The sequence below is a fragment of the Myiozetetes cayanensis genome, unplaced genomic scaffold (genome assembly GCF_022539395.1).
Source record: "Myiozetetes cayanensis isolate MyiCay16 unplaced genomic scaffold, myiCay2020 scf2-11, whole genome shotgun sequence".
In the NCBI taxonomy this organism is placed as follows: Eukaryota; Metazoa; Chordata; class Aves; order Passeriformes; family Tyrannidae; genus Myiozetetes; species Myiozetetes cayanensis.
The window spans coordinates 53,885,509-53,905,492 of NW_026087411.1; the positions used below are offsets into that span (position 1 = coordinate 53,885,509).

At 39.0% G+C, this 19,984-nt stretch overlaps 1 protein-coding gene across 4 annotated transcripts in view; it reads left to right on the forward strand.

Annotated features, from left to right (window-relative positions):
* TULP4 (TUB like protein 4) overlaps nucleotides 1–19,984 on the forward strand; it is a 153,656-nt gene that overhangs the window by 102,314 nt on the left and 31,358 nt on the right. For all 4 annotated transcript variants that reach the window (XM_050316197.1, XM_050316195.1, XM_050316196.1 and 1 more), the window contains exons 5-7: nucleotides 12,216–12,396; nucleotides 14,900–15,034; nucleotides 18,981–19,147. In XM_050316197.1, the coding sequence (XP_050172154.1) occupies nucleotides 12,216–12,396; nucleotides 14,900–15,034; nucleotides 18,981–19,147 (483 nt within the window). The remainder of the gene's footprint in view (nucleotides 1–12,215; nucleotides 12,397–14,899; nucleotides 15,035–18,980; nucleotides 19,148–19,984) is intronic.

Genomic DNA, 19,984 nt, shown 5'->3' on the forward strand with positions numbered 1-19,984 from the left:
ACTAAGAATGTGCAAATACAGGCCTCAAGATTCAGCCTCTTCTGTGTCTAATCAGACAAAATTATGCTCTTGGTGAAACAGAAAAGCAGCACTTCAGTAGGAACAGATATCCTGTGCACTGAAGAGTCTTACAATGACAAACAGTGAGACAGACCAGTAGCAGATGAACTGCTTTGTCTCAAAATGCAGGGTGTGGGAGCTCTGTACATTGTTTTGTAAAAAAAAAAACCTCTTGTAGCTTGCAGTAGCTGTGCAGGAAGGCAGTTTCTGTGCTGGTACTCCTGCTCCCAGCGCTCGCCATCCCTATTCCCATGGCAACAACAGACGCTTCAGCATCTTTTTTCAGTGACAAGCAGGAGGCAGGGGCAAGCTTCAGCTCCTTCCCCTTGCCTGCAGTGCTTCAGGGTGGAGCCCAGGACTCAGAACGGAGCCTTGCATGAAGAAGGGGATGAGTGTTATTTCTAGGTCCAGCAGTGTAGCTGGGTGTGATCTGTGTGCTAGTACAGGTAGTGATGCCCTACATGTCCCTAAATAGGATCAGCACTGTGCTGTGCCAGGCAGCTGCCACGTGGTAGCCACAGTTCTCATGGGAGGTAGGAGCTTATTAACAAGAAGTGCTGTCAAATGGTTACCGGTGGCACTGGGTGTTTCATGAGCTTGTCTCTCAGGCTTCTTGGTTTTGGTGTGACTTTAGTCCCTGGCAGGAATTTACCTAAGTCCACTTTAGTAGAGTCTGCTTTTGGATCCCCCCATTTTCATCTGTGAACTTGTATTTGCTACCCCCTTTTCAGGGAAATGTTGTTTTGAACAGCTCCTAAGATGGGAATAGGGGTAGCACCCTTACCTAGCTTCTAGAACACAGCTTACAACTAAGGACTTTTAAGTGTTTGAAAATATTGTATCTGTTTGGGCCCTGCTGTCATCTTCTCACCTACTTTTGAAATGAGAAGTTTATGCTTCCATTCACCCTACTGCTTTGATTTTATTCAGGTGCTGTAGCACACGCCTTATTCGGGCAGTCCTTGCTATTGTGGTAGTCACACTGATCAAGGTTAATTATTCTCAGACATCTAGCTGTGTGGAAAAAAATCTTGAAGATAGCCTTCTAATGAGTTGACAGAACGATGAAAGGGAGCTACAAACAGGCAGCTGGGGCAGTACGGGGAAGGTAGCTGTTTACCTTAATTATTATGAATGAAGAGAAGGAAGGACAAAATGAAAAAGGTTACAGCCTGTAAAATTTGAAAGTGTTAAGCAATTATTTTGGTCTTTATTAGCATACTTCTTGTCCCTATTAAGGATTATTACTGGTTCACATAACCGAGCCTTTAAAACGCTGGGGAATAACTATATTTTTGTGTCTTAACATACAAAGATATATCTTTTCTCCCATCAGTTCTAGATGTAGAGACTATCAAATGACCCCACGTACGTGTTTACAATGACTAGGACCGCTCAGAATTGCACCATAAGATACAGTCTTTGATGAAGAACTGAAAGCCTTATTTTTCATTGATGGATGAATTACTCAGATTACTGGGGAAAATGGCTAGAGGCTTTTTATAGCATTGAAGAAGTGTCATTAATTAAGTAGGCAGTTTATTCAAGCCACAAGGACTGCAGACAATGGTTAAATCATGTATAAGGATTTTCACATTGCATGCTGCATAATTGAGCAGCAGCATTAAAATGCAAAAAGAGGAAGATGCAGGGGAAGGAGAGTTCAGTTGTCTTTCAAGATAAATCCGTTTGTTAAAGAAAACAAACAGATAAAGAAAACCTACCACAGCTTAACTGTCTTTAATATTTTGGACTGTTTTTAGAAACATTTCAAACCTTTGTGGCAAACTTGCTGTTAAAATTAATGATTTCTGCTTGCTTGTGCTAAGGGGCCTGTGAATGTTTACTATCCGATTGCAGCCTTTTATAGACAAAATATGTGGGGGTTTTATGTATACTTAAAATGTTTAAATGTTTTTGGGGAGACTTTGTGTTCTTGTTTTATATATTTATACATACTGGAATTCAGTAACACTTTGTTTTTGCTCTTTGCTTGGGGACTTGATTTTCATGATGGCACATAATAGTGACAGATTTTGTGTGAAAAAGTAATGTGAATTTTAAGTGCTGTTTTGCCTTTCTTTCTCCCATCTCTTTTTATTATGTTGTTTTCAAGCTGCATTATGCAGCTATTTCCTAAATTATGGATTTCTCTTTTTCCCCCTTCTTTTTTCTGCTGTCAATGCATAGTTTTATTAGCATTGTCTTTCCCTTGTGTTTTTGTCTCAGGGTAAGTTTTCATGCATCATTCTGCTGAGAATAGAGCTTCCAAAAGGAAGGAAGGAGAACAGTTAGATAGCTTGGTGCACTATACCTTTTTTCAGTTGTGCTTTCCTTTTCTCACTAGCAGTGAGCAGCTACACTGCAGATTTCAGCACTCAGATGAGGACTTTATAGGGTTTGCCTTGAGTTTTGGTGAAGGTAAACAACAAGGATGTTTTCTTTGGAGCCTCCAGAGCTCATCTACAGTTTCAGGAGCTGTGGCATCTCTCTGTGAGTTTATTCCAGACAAGATCTTTCCTGCCAGAAACCCTAGCCTGTACTGCTACAGTTATTGAGTGGGTAATTGAAGGAACAGAGCAATAAGGTGATGCTTCAATGTGCTTTTTTGCTTCCCACTCGCTTCATCTGTGCCTTGCCTAATCTTTCCCTTGATGCTCTTCATCCAGCCCGTGGAGCCAATGCACTGAGAGAGCTAACGAGGTGGTGCTGTTTGTTCTAGTCATGAGGGCTGTAACATGGGGGATGTTTATGGGCTGATGGCATCATGGCTCATGTTTTCTCAGCAGCTCCTGCAGTGTTTTATGTCAACACTGTTTCAGATGAGTCTTGCAAGGAAATTTTCCCCCTAATGACTCTGCCTGAGAGGAGTAATACAACTGTTTTAATGTTTTGCTCATCACTGTAGACAGGGTATTTGATGTTTGTTACTGCAAAAAGCTAAATGGATTTCTACATCCCTTTGGATGCACAGCGTTCTAGGCCGTACAGATAACGCTCAACAGTGTACCTTGGAAATCTTTCCCTGTGACACTCAGGTCACAATATTGCTATTTTAGTTGACTGGAATCTGGAGTTTGTTAAGCTCTGCACATCCTACCACGTCTTCGCAAGGATGTTGATGGCAGTGACAAACAGGAGATGGAGGGAGAGCTGAAGACTTGTTGTGCTGTTCAGTTAATGGGTCCACTTAGCACTTTTCTACCCAGTGCTGTTTTACATTTTTGAAGCATCAGTGTTTGAGTCAGCAAAGTAAAGATGAACGCAAATAGAAACACAACCAGTCGATGTGTGGGAAGTGTCAGGAAGAAAGAAGTTGTTTGCCTCTCCTCTCACCTTGCTGGCACTTGTACAGAAAGATTTTGCTTATATAGTCTGAAGTCTTTAGTTCTCTGGGACAGGGAGTGCTTACTTCAACTTGTCTTTTTCAAAAGCTCTGTGCTGTGCTTCAGCTGTGGGGCAAATAGTAAGAATGAGGTTTTCCAGCAGACCTCTGCAAGGGAACAGCATATACCTATGCTGCTTTTTAGGCACTGCAGGGAAAAAAATGGAACCTCTTGTGGGAAGGTGCTCTCTTTCTAAGGAGAAGTCATACGTAAGGTAGGAAAATTGCTGTGTTCAGATTTTGAACTGGTCAAAAGAGGGCATGTGAGTGAAAGTGAAATTCTTGCAGAGGAAAAACTCTCAAAACTGTCAAAGTTTTACAGCATTTTTCAGAAACAGTCCATTATTCCACTGCTAGTGCTTTGGCCCCAGGATCCCTTTGGTTCATCCAGAGCTTTGTGCTCTTTTCAGTTCCAAAGAAATGCAGCTGGCAGCATGGTTGATTTGAACTTTATCATCACTGGTACTTAACCCAACAATTTTTTAGAAGTTAGTAAGAAGACCAGGAGCCAAATGGGGTCTTGAACTTGGGTCAGATGTCTTCAATCAAGCCTGTGAATAGTCTGAAATCTTGGTGCAGAAAAGAAGGATTAGAGTGATTGAATCTGGAGGAAGATATTTGCAGATTTCTGCACTAGGTCTTGTCTGGAAGAGACAGGCCAAGTTTCATAGTAAATGGGAGATGAAAGGTGATATTTTTGGAAAGTGATATCATGTAGTCTTTCCATTGATTTGACAAAAAAAGATAGTATGCCAGTGGGAAGTGGGAGCAGTATCTCTTTATTCTCCAAACCCTTTCCCATCAATGTTTCATCCTGTGTGGATTCAACTTGAGCACTCTGCTTTGTCCAGGAGCCAGTTTCTTGTCAGTGTTCAGATGCTGAGGGGTTGTTGGTGACTGCATCAGCTGAAAAGAGATTAATCCTTCCCTGCTTTCCTTCGGTTTAGAAGAATAGTCATTCTTCTTCACTGCCTCATTCAGTAACAGTTAATTACTCAGCCTGATTCCGTATTGACTCAGTTATAATTGACCTCAGCCATTCTATGTATTTCCTGACCATGCTGAGTTACCATTCTCTGCCAGCACCTAATATCCAGAAGGAGAGTGCAGAAGTTAAGTGACTAACTTCCATTAGCATATATCTTAACCCAGGGGCTTCTTGATTTTATAGTATGAATTCAAAACAGAAAGGACATTGCTTCTAAACTGCTTTGTAATGCATTTTCACTGGTCAAGAGTGCCATCCCTTTTTCTAAGAAATACCATTTTCAGTTAGGACAGAAAACCACAAAACCCCAGCAGAAACTCTCAGACTTCTAAAGCTCTGAAGGAGATTTTGGCTTCAGCAGTCAACATATCTTTCAGGAAATAACTAAAACCTGGCTTGGAAATAATGCAGGAGACTGCCAAGATTGTCAGTTTACTTCTTTGCCTGATTGAGTAGTTGTTGGTAAAACTAAATGCATTTTCCCACCAAATATTGTTTTTGTTGCTATATATAATTGGATATATATGAAGAATGTGTGTTTTCATAGACATGTACGCACTTTTTTTTCAGAGTTTAGTTAGAAAACAGTCCTGCTTAAAGAGCATTCCAGAGTACTTTTGCTGTGGGAGCTCAGTGGTCCAGGCTCAGAGTCCTGTCTGAGTAAATTGCCACAGAAGATATTCTGTAGAAGGTGTTCAGCTGTTGGTTTTTTGTTCATTTTGCATGCTGCTTCAAATGTGATTTGAAACCTGACACAACTTTGAAAAAAGTACAACTCTTGTCCACATCTTAAGTAAACTAAAGCATATAGTTGATACAGTAAACACCATAAAGGACAACTCTTTTCAGTTAAAAATGTAATTGTGATAGGATACTTCCTTGAAAAGTATCTCAAGAGTCAATATAGAATATAGAGATGTGTGTTCCTGGAATGCACAGGTCAGAATTGGTCCAGATATAATTACAGAGGCATATAATAATCAGTTTTTCTGTGATTTGCCAGAATTCTTACAAATAACATTATCTCTGTACAATTGCTTCTATCCTCACACGTCCAGAGTAGTTGTATAGCTTGAGATCCTGGTTTTAAAAATACTTAAATTTGTGACTCCTGAAGTGGCATTCAAGGCTGTATCTCATTTACTGTCATTCAGCAATGTTATACTATTTTAGAGATAAATAAAACCAGTGCAGTTTGAATCCCCAGGTTTTAGTATTTCATATTTTTAAAATGGATTTCTCACCAAGATATCCAGTGGATTTACTTTGTCTTCTCATTTTGTAATAGGGCTTTGTAATAGTTATCTAGACCCTATGGACTCTGTAAAAGAGAGAATGAACAAGCCTGAAAGTAGGTAACTAATCCAGTGCTGCTTTTGAAAGCATTAATGGCCTCAAATGAGAATTTCACTGCTATGTATATGTGTATATATGCAGTTAGCTGAATGATCCTGGGTGTACCATCCATGTGTGGGGCTGGTAATTCCCCATGTCCAAAGGAAACAAAACTCTTCTCAGTTTTTTTGGACATTAAGGGAGTCAAAGAAAACCTAGTGCTTTCCCTCTGAGCTTGTGTGTGAATTGTGGTGATGTCTCTTTTTGTGTCAGTTCAAGAAACCGCTTTACAGCGACTGAATTTTTAATGGAAATAAAAAGTATGCAGCGGGAGACCAGCTGTCTCCCTCACTCTGCTTCTCTTTCTTTCTCTCTGCATTTTGAGGTAAAAAAAGGAAAGCCAGAAATATCACACTGAGGAAAAACAAACTTTCACTTTGTAATGTATTCTAAGAAGCGACTGCTGCACTGTCTCATGTTTTGTGATAGAGAAACAGTAAACAAGAAGAGCCCAAGGAATGCAAAATGCTAATACTGTGATTGCAAATTGCAGTAACTGAGCCTTTGCAAGACCAGCATTCTTTCATTAGGCCAATGAATGAAAATAATTAAAGGCAATAATTTTCCCAGTATTGCCTAGGTTACTAAGCCTACCTGCATAAATAGAAGGCTGATCCATCATTTTGTATATTAATCACTTTATAGTTCAGTTAATTTTGAATCAGCAAAATAGATTTATCTCTATTAGTATGATGTCATTATGGTGACAACTGTGAAGGCTGTTCCTATCATAAATACTAATGTTTGTCCAGATGACTAAATCAGGACAAACAGAACTAATTCAACTTCCCTGAACTGCTCAGGATCTTCTGACAGTGAAAATGCAGTTGGCCTTATTAGCATTTTTGCAGAATGTAATTTCTGAGGTACAGTGCCTACTTGTCCTATGGGGGAAAGTAGGGGAGGAGGCTGATGGAAAAAAAACACTAAGGCAGGTCTAAATTTTGAAAAAGGGAGTGTCAGTGAAGCAGAACACTGAACAAGGCAGCTGCAAATGCAGAGCTGTGCAGCGTAAGTTGTTAATGGCAGCGTTCATACTACCTGGTGTGATGGCACCAAGGTTTCAGCAGATGTGTGTACCAAACAGACACAGACACACAAAGGCAGGGAGTAAGACAAAATGCTGAAAGAGCAAGGTTTGCAAATTGGGTAGATGCAAGAGGAATTCTTCAAACTTCAGAAATTAAAGCTGGAGAATGTTAAAAACCAAAAATCTAAAGTTTTTGTGAGATAATTTGTGGTTTACTTGGTCACAAGATGCTACTGAGGTTTCTACCCTGAGCTACTATTTCACTGTTAAAGAGACTCCTAACTGAGGCTGAGGAAATTAAAAGAGGGTCCTAGAACAGGGTAATTTGAAATGCAGCGAGTCCCTCTGACTGGTACATCCAAATATTATGATCTAAGTCTTTGCTTTTCTAATGGCAAAAACTGAAATTTCATGAAATTTCATGACAGATGACATTAATTTTCAGAACATTTCACTGTATCTAGTAATCTAAAGGCAATCTGTTCATGTACCTTGCATAGTCCTACAAGATAAGTTCTGTCTTTATGTGGAAATTTGGGGTTTTGAACAATGGAATTGTACTATGATGGAGTTTACTAGATCCTGTTTTATTTAGTGAAGTCTGCAAGTTTTTTTTGTTGTGAGTTGTCAGATGTATGTTCATTGTAAAAAGTCAGAGAGTATCTTTTAAAAATCCTGGGCCAACAGGAATAAAGGAGATACATGTTTCTTTTACAGTGTTCTAGCATCACGATACTGGAATCTCTCACTTTAGAATCTGTACTGCCCTAAAGTAGCCTCCAGTGGCTTTGTATTTCTTCTAGTAGCAATAGTAAATCCAGCTTCTAATACTTCAGCTTCAGTCAAAGGCTCAGTTGTTTCCCTGATGCAGAATGACAGCCCAAGTTCTGAAAATGTATTGATCAGATTTCCTGGGAGTTTTGTTTAACCAGCAACATTAGAAACCTTTAGTGTTAATACTAAATGTCATGAAGAGAGGCATCTGTTTTATCAATATCTTTCTGTAAAAGTATTGACTGTTCAGTTTGAACAACCAAAACCTGAGACTGGAAACAATTTTGTCTTTTACCCTACATACGTACATCATGTCATTTAACACATTATTGCTGGGATTGGATTATCCTGGCTTATTATAAAAGTCAAAGTGACTGCAGTTCTGGAAAGCTTCTTTGACGATGAGGACAGGCATAGATGCAGGAATGACCATGGCTAGGTTCCCTGCAGATTTAAGTCAGAACAGTTTCATTGGTTAAAGTCTACAACTTAATTTTCTCAGGTACTGCATATAATCAGATGCGGTGAGATGGCAGGACCTCCCCCTTTCCTAATGCTGGTATATTCAAATTAAAACTTGAGTATTCTTACTGTTGATGAGTTCAATTTACTTACATTAAACCCAATTAAATAGCAACAAAATGCAAAAAGAACATCACTGTTTGAAAATTATACTTCTCTTATGAAGTGGTGGGCCTCCTGAGCTGAACCTCCAAAGCACTAAGTCTTTGGTCAATCCATTGTAGCTTTGTTGACCTCTGTGCTGCCAAACCATTTTCTGCTACTACTCTGTCTGGTGCAGATGCATTACAGCATCACAACAGATCTTACAGGAACAGTGACAGCTCAGCACAACAGATCCGTATGTAGCAAAGTCACCAAACAGATTCAAGTTGTTCTTCTTAAAATTAATTTTGTAGCTTCTTGGCTATTCTGATAGTCATCTCCTCATGAGATGAATACTTCAGAGCAGAATACCTCATCTTTTTCTTACCATATGTCTTTCAGAAATTGGTGTATTTCAGACTGTTGATTGAAGAGTTTTTGATATCTTTGGCATTTAAGGGGATTGCAGTCTTGAATGATGGATGCTAGTTTAAAAATCTTTGGATGAAAAACCTTTTCGTTTACCAGATCTAGATTATGAAATTTATCCCAGTTTATCACAGAGACCTAAGAAGTCAGCAGACTTCAGAGAAGGGTGTTTTTCGGGTATTCAGATTTGTTATGATAAATAGGAATCACCCCAAGCTTGGATTTCATGGAGAACTGTGACATTTGTTTTTCAGAACTGAACAGAACTTTCAGCTTTTGGTAGACATAGAAAACTGTCCCAATCCTGTTTACCACAGTTTTCCCTTCAAAGCATACAACATCTAGGCATGACAGGAACCCTGCATTTGTGTGACCTTTAATCAGCTACAGCTTCACTGTAGTGCAGGCTTCATTATGTTTAATATGTTTTGTAAAGACATACTGTATTTTTGTTGTGGTACTGACTCACACTTTGAATGTATTAGGTGATTTTAGGTATTTGGTTATCAGATTATGCACATTCTACAAATGCTATTCTGCAAGTGGTAATGCATGTAAAATCAACTGAACAGTATGAAGGAAAGGGAGATGAGTCAAGAGAAGAACAGAACAAGGGGCCAAAGAAGCACTTCAAAATAAGTACTTGGGTTTGTTTTTTTTAATTACTATTATATCATTTAGCTTTTGTAACAAAACACTCTAACTTGGTTCATTACCTTTTTCCAACATTCCCTCTGACCTCCTAGATCTGCAAATACCCAAAAAAATATTAATTTAGGCAGCTAAAATGCAACTTTTTAAATTTCCCTGGTAGATCCTCCAGGCATACCCTGTGGCTCAACCTTTTGTCTGAAGGTCAAGAGAGTTTTATTCATCTGACATAAGTAGCTTAAGTGTAGCATTTATAACTTGAGTAATGTTATGGATGATAACACCATTAGATATTTTTACAGCTTCAGCAGGAGTTCAGCCAGCAGGGCTATCAGCCTGATAAATGCTTTCATCTTAAAGGTTGTATTGCTACAGTAATCCCAAAGCGTAAAGCTGCTCCTTGCAACCTACAACCTGGCTAAAGAGATGAAGAATGCCCTCTGACATTTCTAGGTTGCTAAAGAGCTCTGAGATTTCAGTGCAAGAATTAAGATGCTGACATGCAGCTGTTCTGGTCTGAATTGGAAATTACTGAGGACTTCATAATTTTGAATGATATGGGGGCAATGCTACTCACAAGAATTACCTTCAGATTGAGATGAGACTGAACTCTGGGTGATGAGTGCAAGCATTCCTACCCAATTATAAAATGTTTCTACAGGATTTTAGGAGGCAGAATCTTCTACTACTATTGTCAGAAACAATAGAGAGTTTCACCTCCTCTGTCTAGGTATTTGCAGTTATAAAACTTCTAGGAAACTGGTAATATACTAACCTATAGAGTAGATTGAAAGTGGTGTGAGAAGCTAGTAGGATTTTGCCTTTGTAGAAGTTTATTTTGTAGAGATTTGAGGGAGAGTGGCTGTGTTTTGAAAGTAAATAATGAAAGCGGCTGTGCACTGATTATGCACATGAAAACAGTTGAAATAATGAACAGTGTGAAAGGAGATGATACAAGTGGAAGAAGAATAGAATAAAGGATCATGAGGGAAAGTGGTATGAGATGAACAAAACTGGAGTTCTTGCTTTTATATCTAAGAATAGTAATCTGAGGCTTGTAGCAAACTTTAGTTGCTGCTTTAATCCAGCAACTCTTTAACACAAAAATATTCATAACATGTAATGATTATAGTTAAGGCAACCAGATACTGATTTTTTTAATACTTTTGATAATGTGAAACATCTCAATTTTTTTCTTAAGATTTTAATGACTTCACTGGAGTTCTTTTGTTAAATTTTGTTCTTTTGCCATTCTAGTTTACAACCTTCATTGATCATTATATTGATCACTGAAGAAATTTTAGTGCCTTTTTTTTACTGACTTAAGACTTAAGAAGCCATACTTGCTTTCTGAAACATCCAGAAGTGCAGCCATGACAATTGCTTCTTAGGAGAGCACTGTTGTGTAAGTCTGATACAAAACACGCTTTTAATGCTGCAAGTCTGACACTACATCTCAGAAGGAAGATGGAAAAGAAGACCTCTGACAGCAGAGGCCAGCAGGGGTGATTGCAGTCTTTGAACAACAACTGTACTGGGAGATCCTAAGTAGGCTATGATTCTTCAGCTTGGAAAAGAGATGACTAGGGGATTAGATAATGGAGGTCTATAAAAATTGTGACTGATGTTGAGAACATAACTAGGGAACAATCATTCTGTATTTCTTTTAGTATTAAGAGCTAAAGGTTACCAAGTGAAATTATCAATTATCAAAGAAGAAGGAATATTTTTTGCTGGAAGCTACATGAGTGTGTAGGGGAGATACCTGCTCAGGGCATCCTGTTCTTTTACTCTTCCCCAAGCACTTGACCACTCTTAAAGGTAAAATACAAGGCTAGGTGAATTTTTGATCTGAGCATATAATTGTTAGGAACATAAATTTACAAGTATTGGAAATAGGTGGCAGACTGCAGAGCAAGTATAAGATTGGCCTTCCTGTTAGCTTCCTTTTTAATGCTGGCCAGATTTCAAATTGATGAGTGCCTTTAAACTTGCTTTAAAATGTATTTACCTCTTACGGAATTATGTGATAGCAGAAATGGCCTTGGCTAATGCATTTATAGCTTTAAGATTTATTCATCCTTATTTCCTGATGTTTTTCTAAAATTCATCAAATATGCAAGATCTTAACTTGCTTAAAACCTTGAAACAGAAAATGCTTATATGAAAAGAAATTGCAGGTTCCAGTCAGTCTGACTTCAGTCTGTGCACAATGACTATGGAGTTGTTTGGGGGCAAGAAAAAAACTCGGGTTATCCATTTTGTATTTGAAATGGTGGGTGGAAGCTTTTCTTCATCTCTTCCTGAATGTGTAGCACATTGCCTTCCTCTTGGACTGATCATACTGCTTTTGCCTCTGTTTTGCCACCTGCTCTCAGCTTGTCAACTGAATAACCTGTCTTTCTCTATTCAGCTTTCTCTTTCTTACAAGCTGTTTGAAATCTCTGTGAAGACCTCACTTTTGTCAGCAGTGCCTTTTCTTTTGATACTGTTATGACTGATGCATACTTCGATTTCTGCCACCAATTTTAGAAGTTTCTGTATAATCCAAAAATACTGCAAAATCTGTGGTAGCCCTTCTGCCAGCTCACTTCAGTTGTAGTAATGGCCAGGTTCAAATAAAGTGTAATGTTTCATGTTAAAGTGAACAAAATGCACCCACCACAAGACATTACTTGCTCACAGATTTTTATGAACTTAGCTCTAGACTCTGCTGCTTTAACTTCGTTCTTTACATAGATCTTTGGTTGCAATGTCCTATTCTGGCACCATTTCACATCCCTGACTGCTTTGCTTTCAGTTAATTTCCAACATAGCTAGTTAACTACAAGATGCATTTGAAGGAGGGTCCAGTGGCTGACATTTGGAGAGACTAAGGCCCGTTCTGTTATTTCCAGGTGCTGTTTGGCACTGCTGATGGACAGGTTATCGTCATGGACTGTCATGGCCGAATGCTGGCCCATGTGCTCCTTCACGAGTCAGATGGCATCCTCAACATGTCCTGGAACTACCCCAGCTTCCTGGTGGAGGACAGCAGCGAGAGCGACACGGACTCCGATGACTATTCCCCACCACAAGGTAGTGCTGTGTGTACATGTCCTTCTGTTTCAGCTTTGCAAGTGCTCATGAAGACATCTCAAATACAGGGAGTTGTCATGCTGTTCCAAAACAGCAGGATGGCCACCGTTTCAAGCTCTGGTAGACTAGAGAGCTGGTATGGGAGAGTGGGTTTGTTCCCAACTCTGCCACCAGCCTTGCTGCAGGTCATACCTCATCTGTGCTGCTCTGCCTCTGCACAAATGAGATAACAGGACAAAGCTCAAAGTTTTCAGTGAGGGTGAGTGAAAAGCACTAGATAGGGGCACATCAGGTTTCACTGATAAGCAGGTATGAGGTATTGCAATGGTATGTATGTATGCAGGTAGTCAGAGTGCAGTCACAGAAGTTAATGCATTATTATATACATCCATGTGAAAAGACGCAGGTACTAGACATAGTGTGAAGTACTGTATATGTAATTTTATCTCTATTTCTTAGGATTTCTGTAATGCTTATCATTTCAGTCCCATCCCTGATAGTCCTGACGTAAAGAGTTCAATAAGTACCATAAAAGGCTCGAAAATTAAGGTATTACCTGCAATTATGTGGGGTAGAAGCAGGGTGATTAAAGATGCCTGGAGTTACTAATTCACATGCTTCAGAGCAGATTGCCAGTTTGAGGGTCAGGAAGAAATCCTTCCTTCTCCTTAAGTCTCATAAAACTCATTTGATGAAATGCTTTGGTTTTAAACTCTTGAAATCATCAGTAGCAAAGACATATGAGGCCTAGGTGTCCATGCACAGTCAGTCCCATCCCTCTCATTTAAGTAACACTAATACTTCCTAGTGATGTGGTTGATTAATTTATAAGCTGTAGGTAAGTTATTTCTGTGTTCTAGTGTATAATGTCTGAACTAAATAAAGAATTAAGTTAATACAATGGTGATTGTACAATGAAAATTTTAAATACGGAGTAACAAGAAATAATTCTGAATTTGCATCTCAGATCCGAACCTCTGAATTGAGGACTTCTGCAGTTTTAACTCTAATCTGGATTCAGTTAAAAAATCTACCTTTTCCAGTACCATATGTGTATACATAAGCTTGTCCGTATAACAAGCTTATGTATTTAACAGATAATGAGAGAAGATAGTCTGATCATCTGGTAAAATGATCACATATTTTAGAACTGAGTTTCATTTTGGCTTTCGTTCCTCACTTTTGGTACTGGGTGAGATTTCTTATCTTAAAAGAAAAAAAACAAACTTCAACCTAGCAAGCTTCTAAAACAAGACAGACAACAACACTGAATTGGGTTTTTGATGGTTTTGTTTTTAAATACTGAGGTTCCAGTTGGAGGATGGTGAAGCTGCAGAATACACAGATGAGAACTTAAATGATCCGAATGTGTTAGCTTTTTTCTGAGTCAGTCAGGGGGTGGGTGGACTCATTACAAGCCTACAAGCCTATTTTAATGATTACCCAAACATGATGTGTTTTCTTGAGAGCAGATGCAGCATAAATCGCTCAAAGGTGATGAGCCTTTGACTCACACAGATGTGTGGGAAGGACTAGAAGTTTGTTGGGTTTTTCTTTTTAAATTATATACACCCAGAGCTGGTAATAAGTAGACATCTTTCTCCAGAATGCTTTCTGATCAACTTTTTTACAAGTTCAGAAAGCAATATTACTCTTAACTGGCTCTGCCATTTTTGTTGACTGAAAAGATGTTGGCTGGGCCTTGAGAGGCACTTAATCAGGGACCAGTGACATCTTCTCTCAGAAACTGTAAACAGGAAGAGTTAAACAGCAAATGCTACAAGTGGTGATATTGGTCATGAAGTATTTAAACAAAGGAGTGTCAGTGAATACTGAAAAACAAACCCAGAGGAGCAGAGACTTTGCAGAAATGTTTTTTAAGCCACATGTTCCATTTGGGCTCACTCAGACCTTTGGGTGCATTGGATCCTGTTACACAGAATGGAAGGTAACTTCATGCTGCTGCCTAACTCTTAATGTTTAGAATGAAGTAATTTGTGACAGGTCAAATTGTTCTCTTAAAGTTCTTATGATGTCTCTATGTGACTTAAGGAGGAGTCCCGAGCACTTGTCCAAGAAGAATGTATGTTGAACAAATAATTTTTAATGCGATTATATTGTTCATCACACTGGTTTTCAACTTGGGTTCCAAGGAAGTCTTCCGAGGCATTGGTTTTCAATTTTTTGGCGCTTTAGGAAGTTGACAATGGAGAAAGATTGAAAAACACCGCTATATAATATAATAGTATATGCATTAAATCACTTTGGATATGCTGCAGTAAAAATTCACAAAGTAAAAACACAGGAGTGTCACAGAAACAGACAAGCTTAAGTAGGGAAACCTGCTTTGCTTTTGCCCATAGATGTTGCAGAAATAAACAGGTGGAATTTGAGACTAGGAGCCACTCCTGATGATGGTAGGCTGAAGTACTGTGTGTTTCAGCCTAGGTGTAGTTACTTTTGGTTGTTTACCTTTTGCTCACTCCAGAGCCTTGTTTTGCAGATGGACCAGCTGCGTATCCAGTCCCGGTGCAGAACACCAAGCCACTGCTTACTGTCAGCTTCACGTCAGGAGACATCAGTTTAATGAACAATTATGATGACTTGTCTCCTACTATCATCCGCTCAGGGTTGAAAGGTACAAAAAGAAACCATTTCACCCCTTCCTACGCTCTGTTTTTCTTGTCTTTTTAATAATGTGTGCATAGGTTATGTTTTCGTGGTTGTCTCTCCCTAACCCTGAAGCGCTTGGCTGCTGTTATTGCTGTTTCGAGCAGTGACACCTGCTGGAGGAAGAGCAGCGCTTGGCTGATGGAGTTTTTGTGTTTGAAAAATGTTTCAAAATGCTTTTGATATTGTGGGTCTTGGCAGTTTTGTAGAGCAATCGATCTGTTTGAAGTTATTCAGCTGAATGTACTAATGTGTTTATGCTTTTTTGTGTGAATGCCTCTGCTACATAACACTGCCCTTGCATGTTTAATTGACAAAGTTTTCCATGCTTTTGGTAACCCAGTGTGAATTGCAACGCTGGTTTGATTCTCACAAATATTGAAAACTTGCTAGAATTATTAATTATTAAGAAGCAAGTTATTCTGAGAGAAGGAAAATGCCATTGATTAATTACTATACATCTTGCTAAGTGATGTGCATGAATGTTTGTTCGATCAGCATTCCATGTAAAATCTTTAACTCACATTCAAATTTGTACTGTTTTTACCTATTAAAAAAGTCCCTTACTTTGCCAGCACTCTCAGTATAATTTACCGTGTCTTGCCTGCGGAGACATTTTAATTCACTGAGGCACATAGGCACATACTTAAATATGCTTTTGCATCTCCACAGGTAAATTAGCTTTAAATTAGATGAAAAGAAAATGAGGCTGTTGGAGCAGACTCTTAGCTGTTCTGGGGCAGTGGGATGTTTAGGTGAAGAGTTGCCCTGACACCGGCCCCATAGTTTTTGGGTGATCGATTACGTAGTCTTAGGATGTTAAAAAAAAAAAAAAAAAATCACCTTTGAGGTTTCGTTTTCACTCCTCCCTCCATCTGTGCCAACATAAGAAGTGCATGAGTGGCAATATGTAGCATCATGAGGCAGCCCTGTGATCCAGAAAACTTTGTCGGCCAAAAGAATGCCTGAAGTAATGGAAGACTTAGTAGTCTTGAGTTGTCATCTAGTCCATCTTTCAACTGGAAACAGTAAGAGAAACAAACCACAGGTTATTCTCTGTTTAGAGTTGCAGGACTCTTTCTTGCTGAGGGTGTCTGTCCTGTTTCTCTTTCCTCATTGACTTTCACTAGTAGAAAAAAGATCCCTTAATTATGTCAAGAATATGCAAAACCACCCAGTTCAGGATCTCCATCCTCTCCAGGCACTTGGTATTCTGCTGAGAGTGGATGGTCTTCAGTATTGGCTGCAAGTTCTTATTCCTCTGCTTGTGTTTAAAATCTCAAAGTATTGCTTTGTGGTCTCTGCAGCAGATATCCCTACCTTTATGGGCTGTTATAAGGCTACTCAATGTGTTTTTAAAGCAGTCAACTATAAAACTATTTCAAGCAGTAGCAATATATTTTTGCCATTCAGCTGGCTTTGCAGAGCTGTCATTTTACTGGGAATATTTCAGTGACATTGATAGAGAAAAACTTTGATAATTTGATTACCCAAATAAAGTTCTTCTTTTCATCCAGTACTGGTGATTTTGTCAGTCCTAGTGGAGGTCCTGAACTGTTCAGATGTATCCTTTCTTTTTTAATGCTTTTTAACTCAGTGATTCTCAGCCCACTGGTACCTGCAGAACTGCTGAACTACATCTACAGGTTGCACTAGTTAGTTAGAGCTATTGCCTGCTGAGGTATTGCAAATTTGCAATGCTCTCTATGCAGTGTTTGCTGATAGACATGCCTGTAGTGACTGGCAAGTAGTTTTTAGGGATTACTGATCCACTGATTTACTTGCACACCATTACCCTAGACAAAACCTCCATCTGATTTTTAATCTCTGTGCTTATGCTGAGAACCTAGTTATCAGTTGAACTATTTTATATAACGGTTCAATAGTTGTTGAAGACCCTGTTGGCAGTGCAAGCATGCAGTAGAGCCACATCCAACCCTTCGCTGCCTTTGCAGCAGCCTAGTTATAGGAGTTTGTGAGAGAGAAAACTGCTCGACAAATCACTCCTCTTCCTCTTGGTATGGGGATCAGCTGAAAGTTTTACCTGAAGACTTGTATCCAAAGGAGACTGTTTTTTCAATTTGGTAGTTGTGCAGTTAATCCAGTTACCAAAAGTGGAGTTGATTGGCTTGCCTCATTTATTTCTAGCCTGCCTATCATCTTACTCTCTGAGAAAGATGAATTAAATCCCATTGTAGGTTACTTAGAGGGCTGAAACTAAGAGAAAACAAGAAGCATACCGTGCCAACTGTGGGAAAATTATCTTGAGGAACTTGCATCTTGCCTCTGATATGTACAGAAGCATAATTCCCATGAGAAATATCAGAAAGTTGAAATAATACAAAACCATTTTAAATTGCACATAAAGTCCCTGAAAATGACAAGTTGACAACTTGAAACAATTTTGAGATCCTTCCTGCCAACTCTCATTTCTCTCCTGCTTCTTCATTTGAAGACAGCTTCTCGCCCACAAGTGTCTTCTAAAGGTTCCTGGCAGATTGAGCATCCCAGAGCACAGAAATTTTGTCTTTACCTTCACTTTGTCTCAGGATAAAATAGCTGCCTTTCACCTTTGGTTTGAAGAGTAAAAAGTTTTAAAGACTAGCTCAGTATTCTCTGCACATGCAAATCTGCCTCTGAAACACAAGCAGAAATGCAAAATACTGTTTTAGAGCTGCTCTTGAAGTGTGACAAAGAGCTAGAGGATATAAGAGTTTGAAATTAACATCCCCAAATTAAGTTGTGGGCGTTCCTTATCATGAGGTGCCTGTAAGAGAAGTAACTGATACGTATATTCATATCTGTGTTTATGAGAGACTAAGCAGTTCCTGTGTGATTCTGGCAAACCCCTGCTAAGCAGGTGAGTAGATTTTCACAAGTCAGAATCACAGAATTATTAGGGTTGGAAGGGACCTCTGAAGGTCATCTAGTCCAACCCCCCTGCCAAGGCAGGGTTCCCTAGAGCAGGCAACACGGGAACATGTCCAGGTGGGTTTTGAATGTCTCCAGAGAGGGAGACTCCAGGACGTTCTTAGGCAGCCTGTTCCAGTGTTCTGCCACCCTCAATATAAAGAAGTTCTTCCTCATGTTAAGGTGAAACTTCTTGTGTTTTAGTTTCTGGCCACTACTCCTTGTCCTGTCACTGGATACCATTGAAAAGAGACTGGCACCATCCTCTTGGCACACATCTTTGAGATATTTATGCACATTAATGAGATCTCAGTCTTCTCTTCTCTAGACTAAACAGGCCCAGCTCCCTCAGCCTCTCCTTGTAACAGAGATGTTCCAGACCCCTAGTCATCTTTATATGATGGTGGCAAAAGAAAACATATGACATGGAGGCCATATCTATTTATGGACAAAAGTCCAAGTCTTTTTAATTTCATATTACACTAAGTTATAACTCTAGTTTGAGTTATGCTAGAAGTTAATATTCACAGCCAGTGAGAACATGAGGCACTGCCAGATATTCTGCTTTTTTCACTGTAGGCCTTTCCAGACAAATACTCTTTATTGCTCTCTTAGTGAGAGTATTTATCTGCATATTAACTTGATTCCACTTTTTTACCCCAAATCTGTACATAGAACCTTCCACATCAGTTTTAAGATCTCTAGTAAATTCTTGTCCTTAGGTATTTAAGGAGCAACCACTGATTACATTACAGACTCACTGCAGGAGAGAAGAATGAATGGTTTTTACACATTTTTTGCAATGTAGAGAGTAGGGAGAGTCATTCTCCAAAGTGCATCTGTGGTGTATTTTCTGCTGTTTTGATGAAAAGATTTAGGTTTCTAAGTACTTCAGTAACTTTTGAGAGCATGTTTTATTTGTTCAAGTTACTTTGCATAATCTGGAAATGCTGTTCCTATTGATTCTGGTCAGTGACAATTACAAACCATCTTTGTGATTTCAGATGTGGTGGTACAGTGGTGCACACAAGGAGACCTACTTGCAGTAGCAGGCATGGAAAAGCAAAACCAGCTGGTTGACCTCAGCAACGGTTCCCTGTTGAAAAGCGCACTTGTCAAGTTCTACAATGTGCGTGGGGAACATATCTACACTCTGGAGACACCTGTGCAGGTAGGAGGTACATTTTAAGTCTGTTCTCAATGCTTTACTGACATGTCTTTCCCACATTAGCTCATTGGTATAGAACTGCAATGTGGAAAAGGTAGCAAAAAGTCCTGAATTCGTTCAAAAATGCAGTATAGATAAAAATGCAGTATAAATAATGATTGTTTGCATTAAGGTAGACATGCAAGATTGCTTCTGATACTAAGGTCCACTGTGCTAGGTGTTGTTTCCCAGAATCATTGGGCCATGAACAGACAGATGGAAAAAGAAAACTCTTGTTTTATGGACAAGTGACTGAGGAGAAAAAAAAAACAAATAAGTTGGTTAATATTGTAGCAGAGCCAAGAGCTGGACAAAAATATTCCAAGTCCAGTATCATAACTACAAGATTATTTAGCCTTTGTTATTGCTGTAATTTTCTAATGTACAATCAGTTGGTCTGATGTAGTATTTTACTTTTTATGGCATCAGATGGAAAAGGATGAATCAGAAAGTCTCGTTTCTGTTCCCACCTTCTGTACAGACTTTCACTGTAACCTCGGTCACGTAACTTGCCAAGTAAATGTCAACACATGGTCTGTGTGCTGTTCAGGAGCACAACATTCTTGATAGATCTTCACTGATATTTCAGAGCCCAGCTGAATGTATCTCTATTTCATTTTCTGCAGAATAGCGATGACTTCGTTCTGATTTCTGGCTGTTAGTAATGAAACTTTATAATAGCTTTAAAACCTAAAAGTGAAGGAAAGTGCTATAGATAAATTAACTTAATTATGTTTAATGATGATACATGTATTATTTTTTTTTCAGTATACCCTGATCTGGGATGGATACAAAAGGATG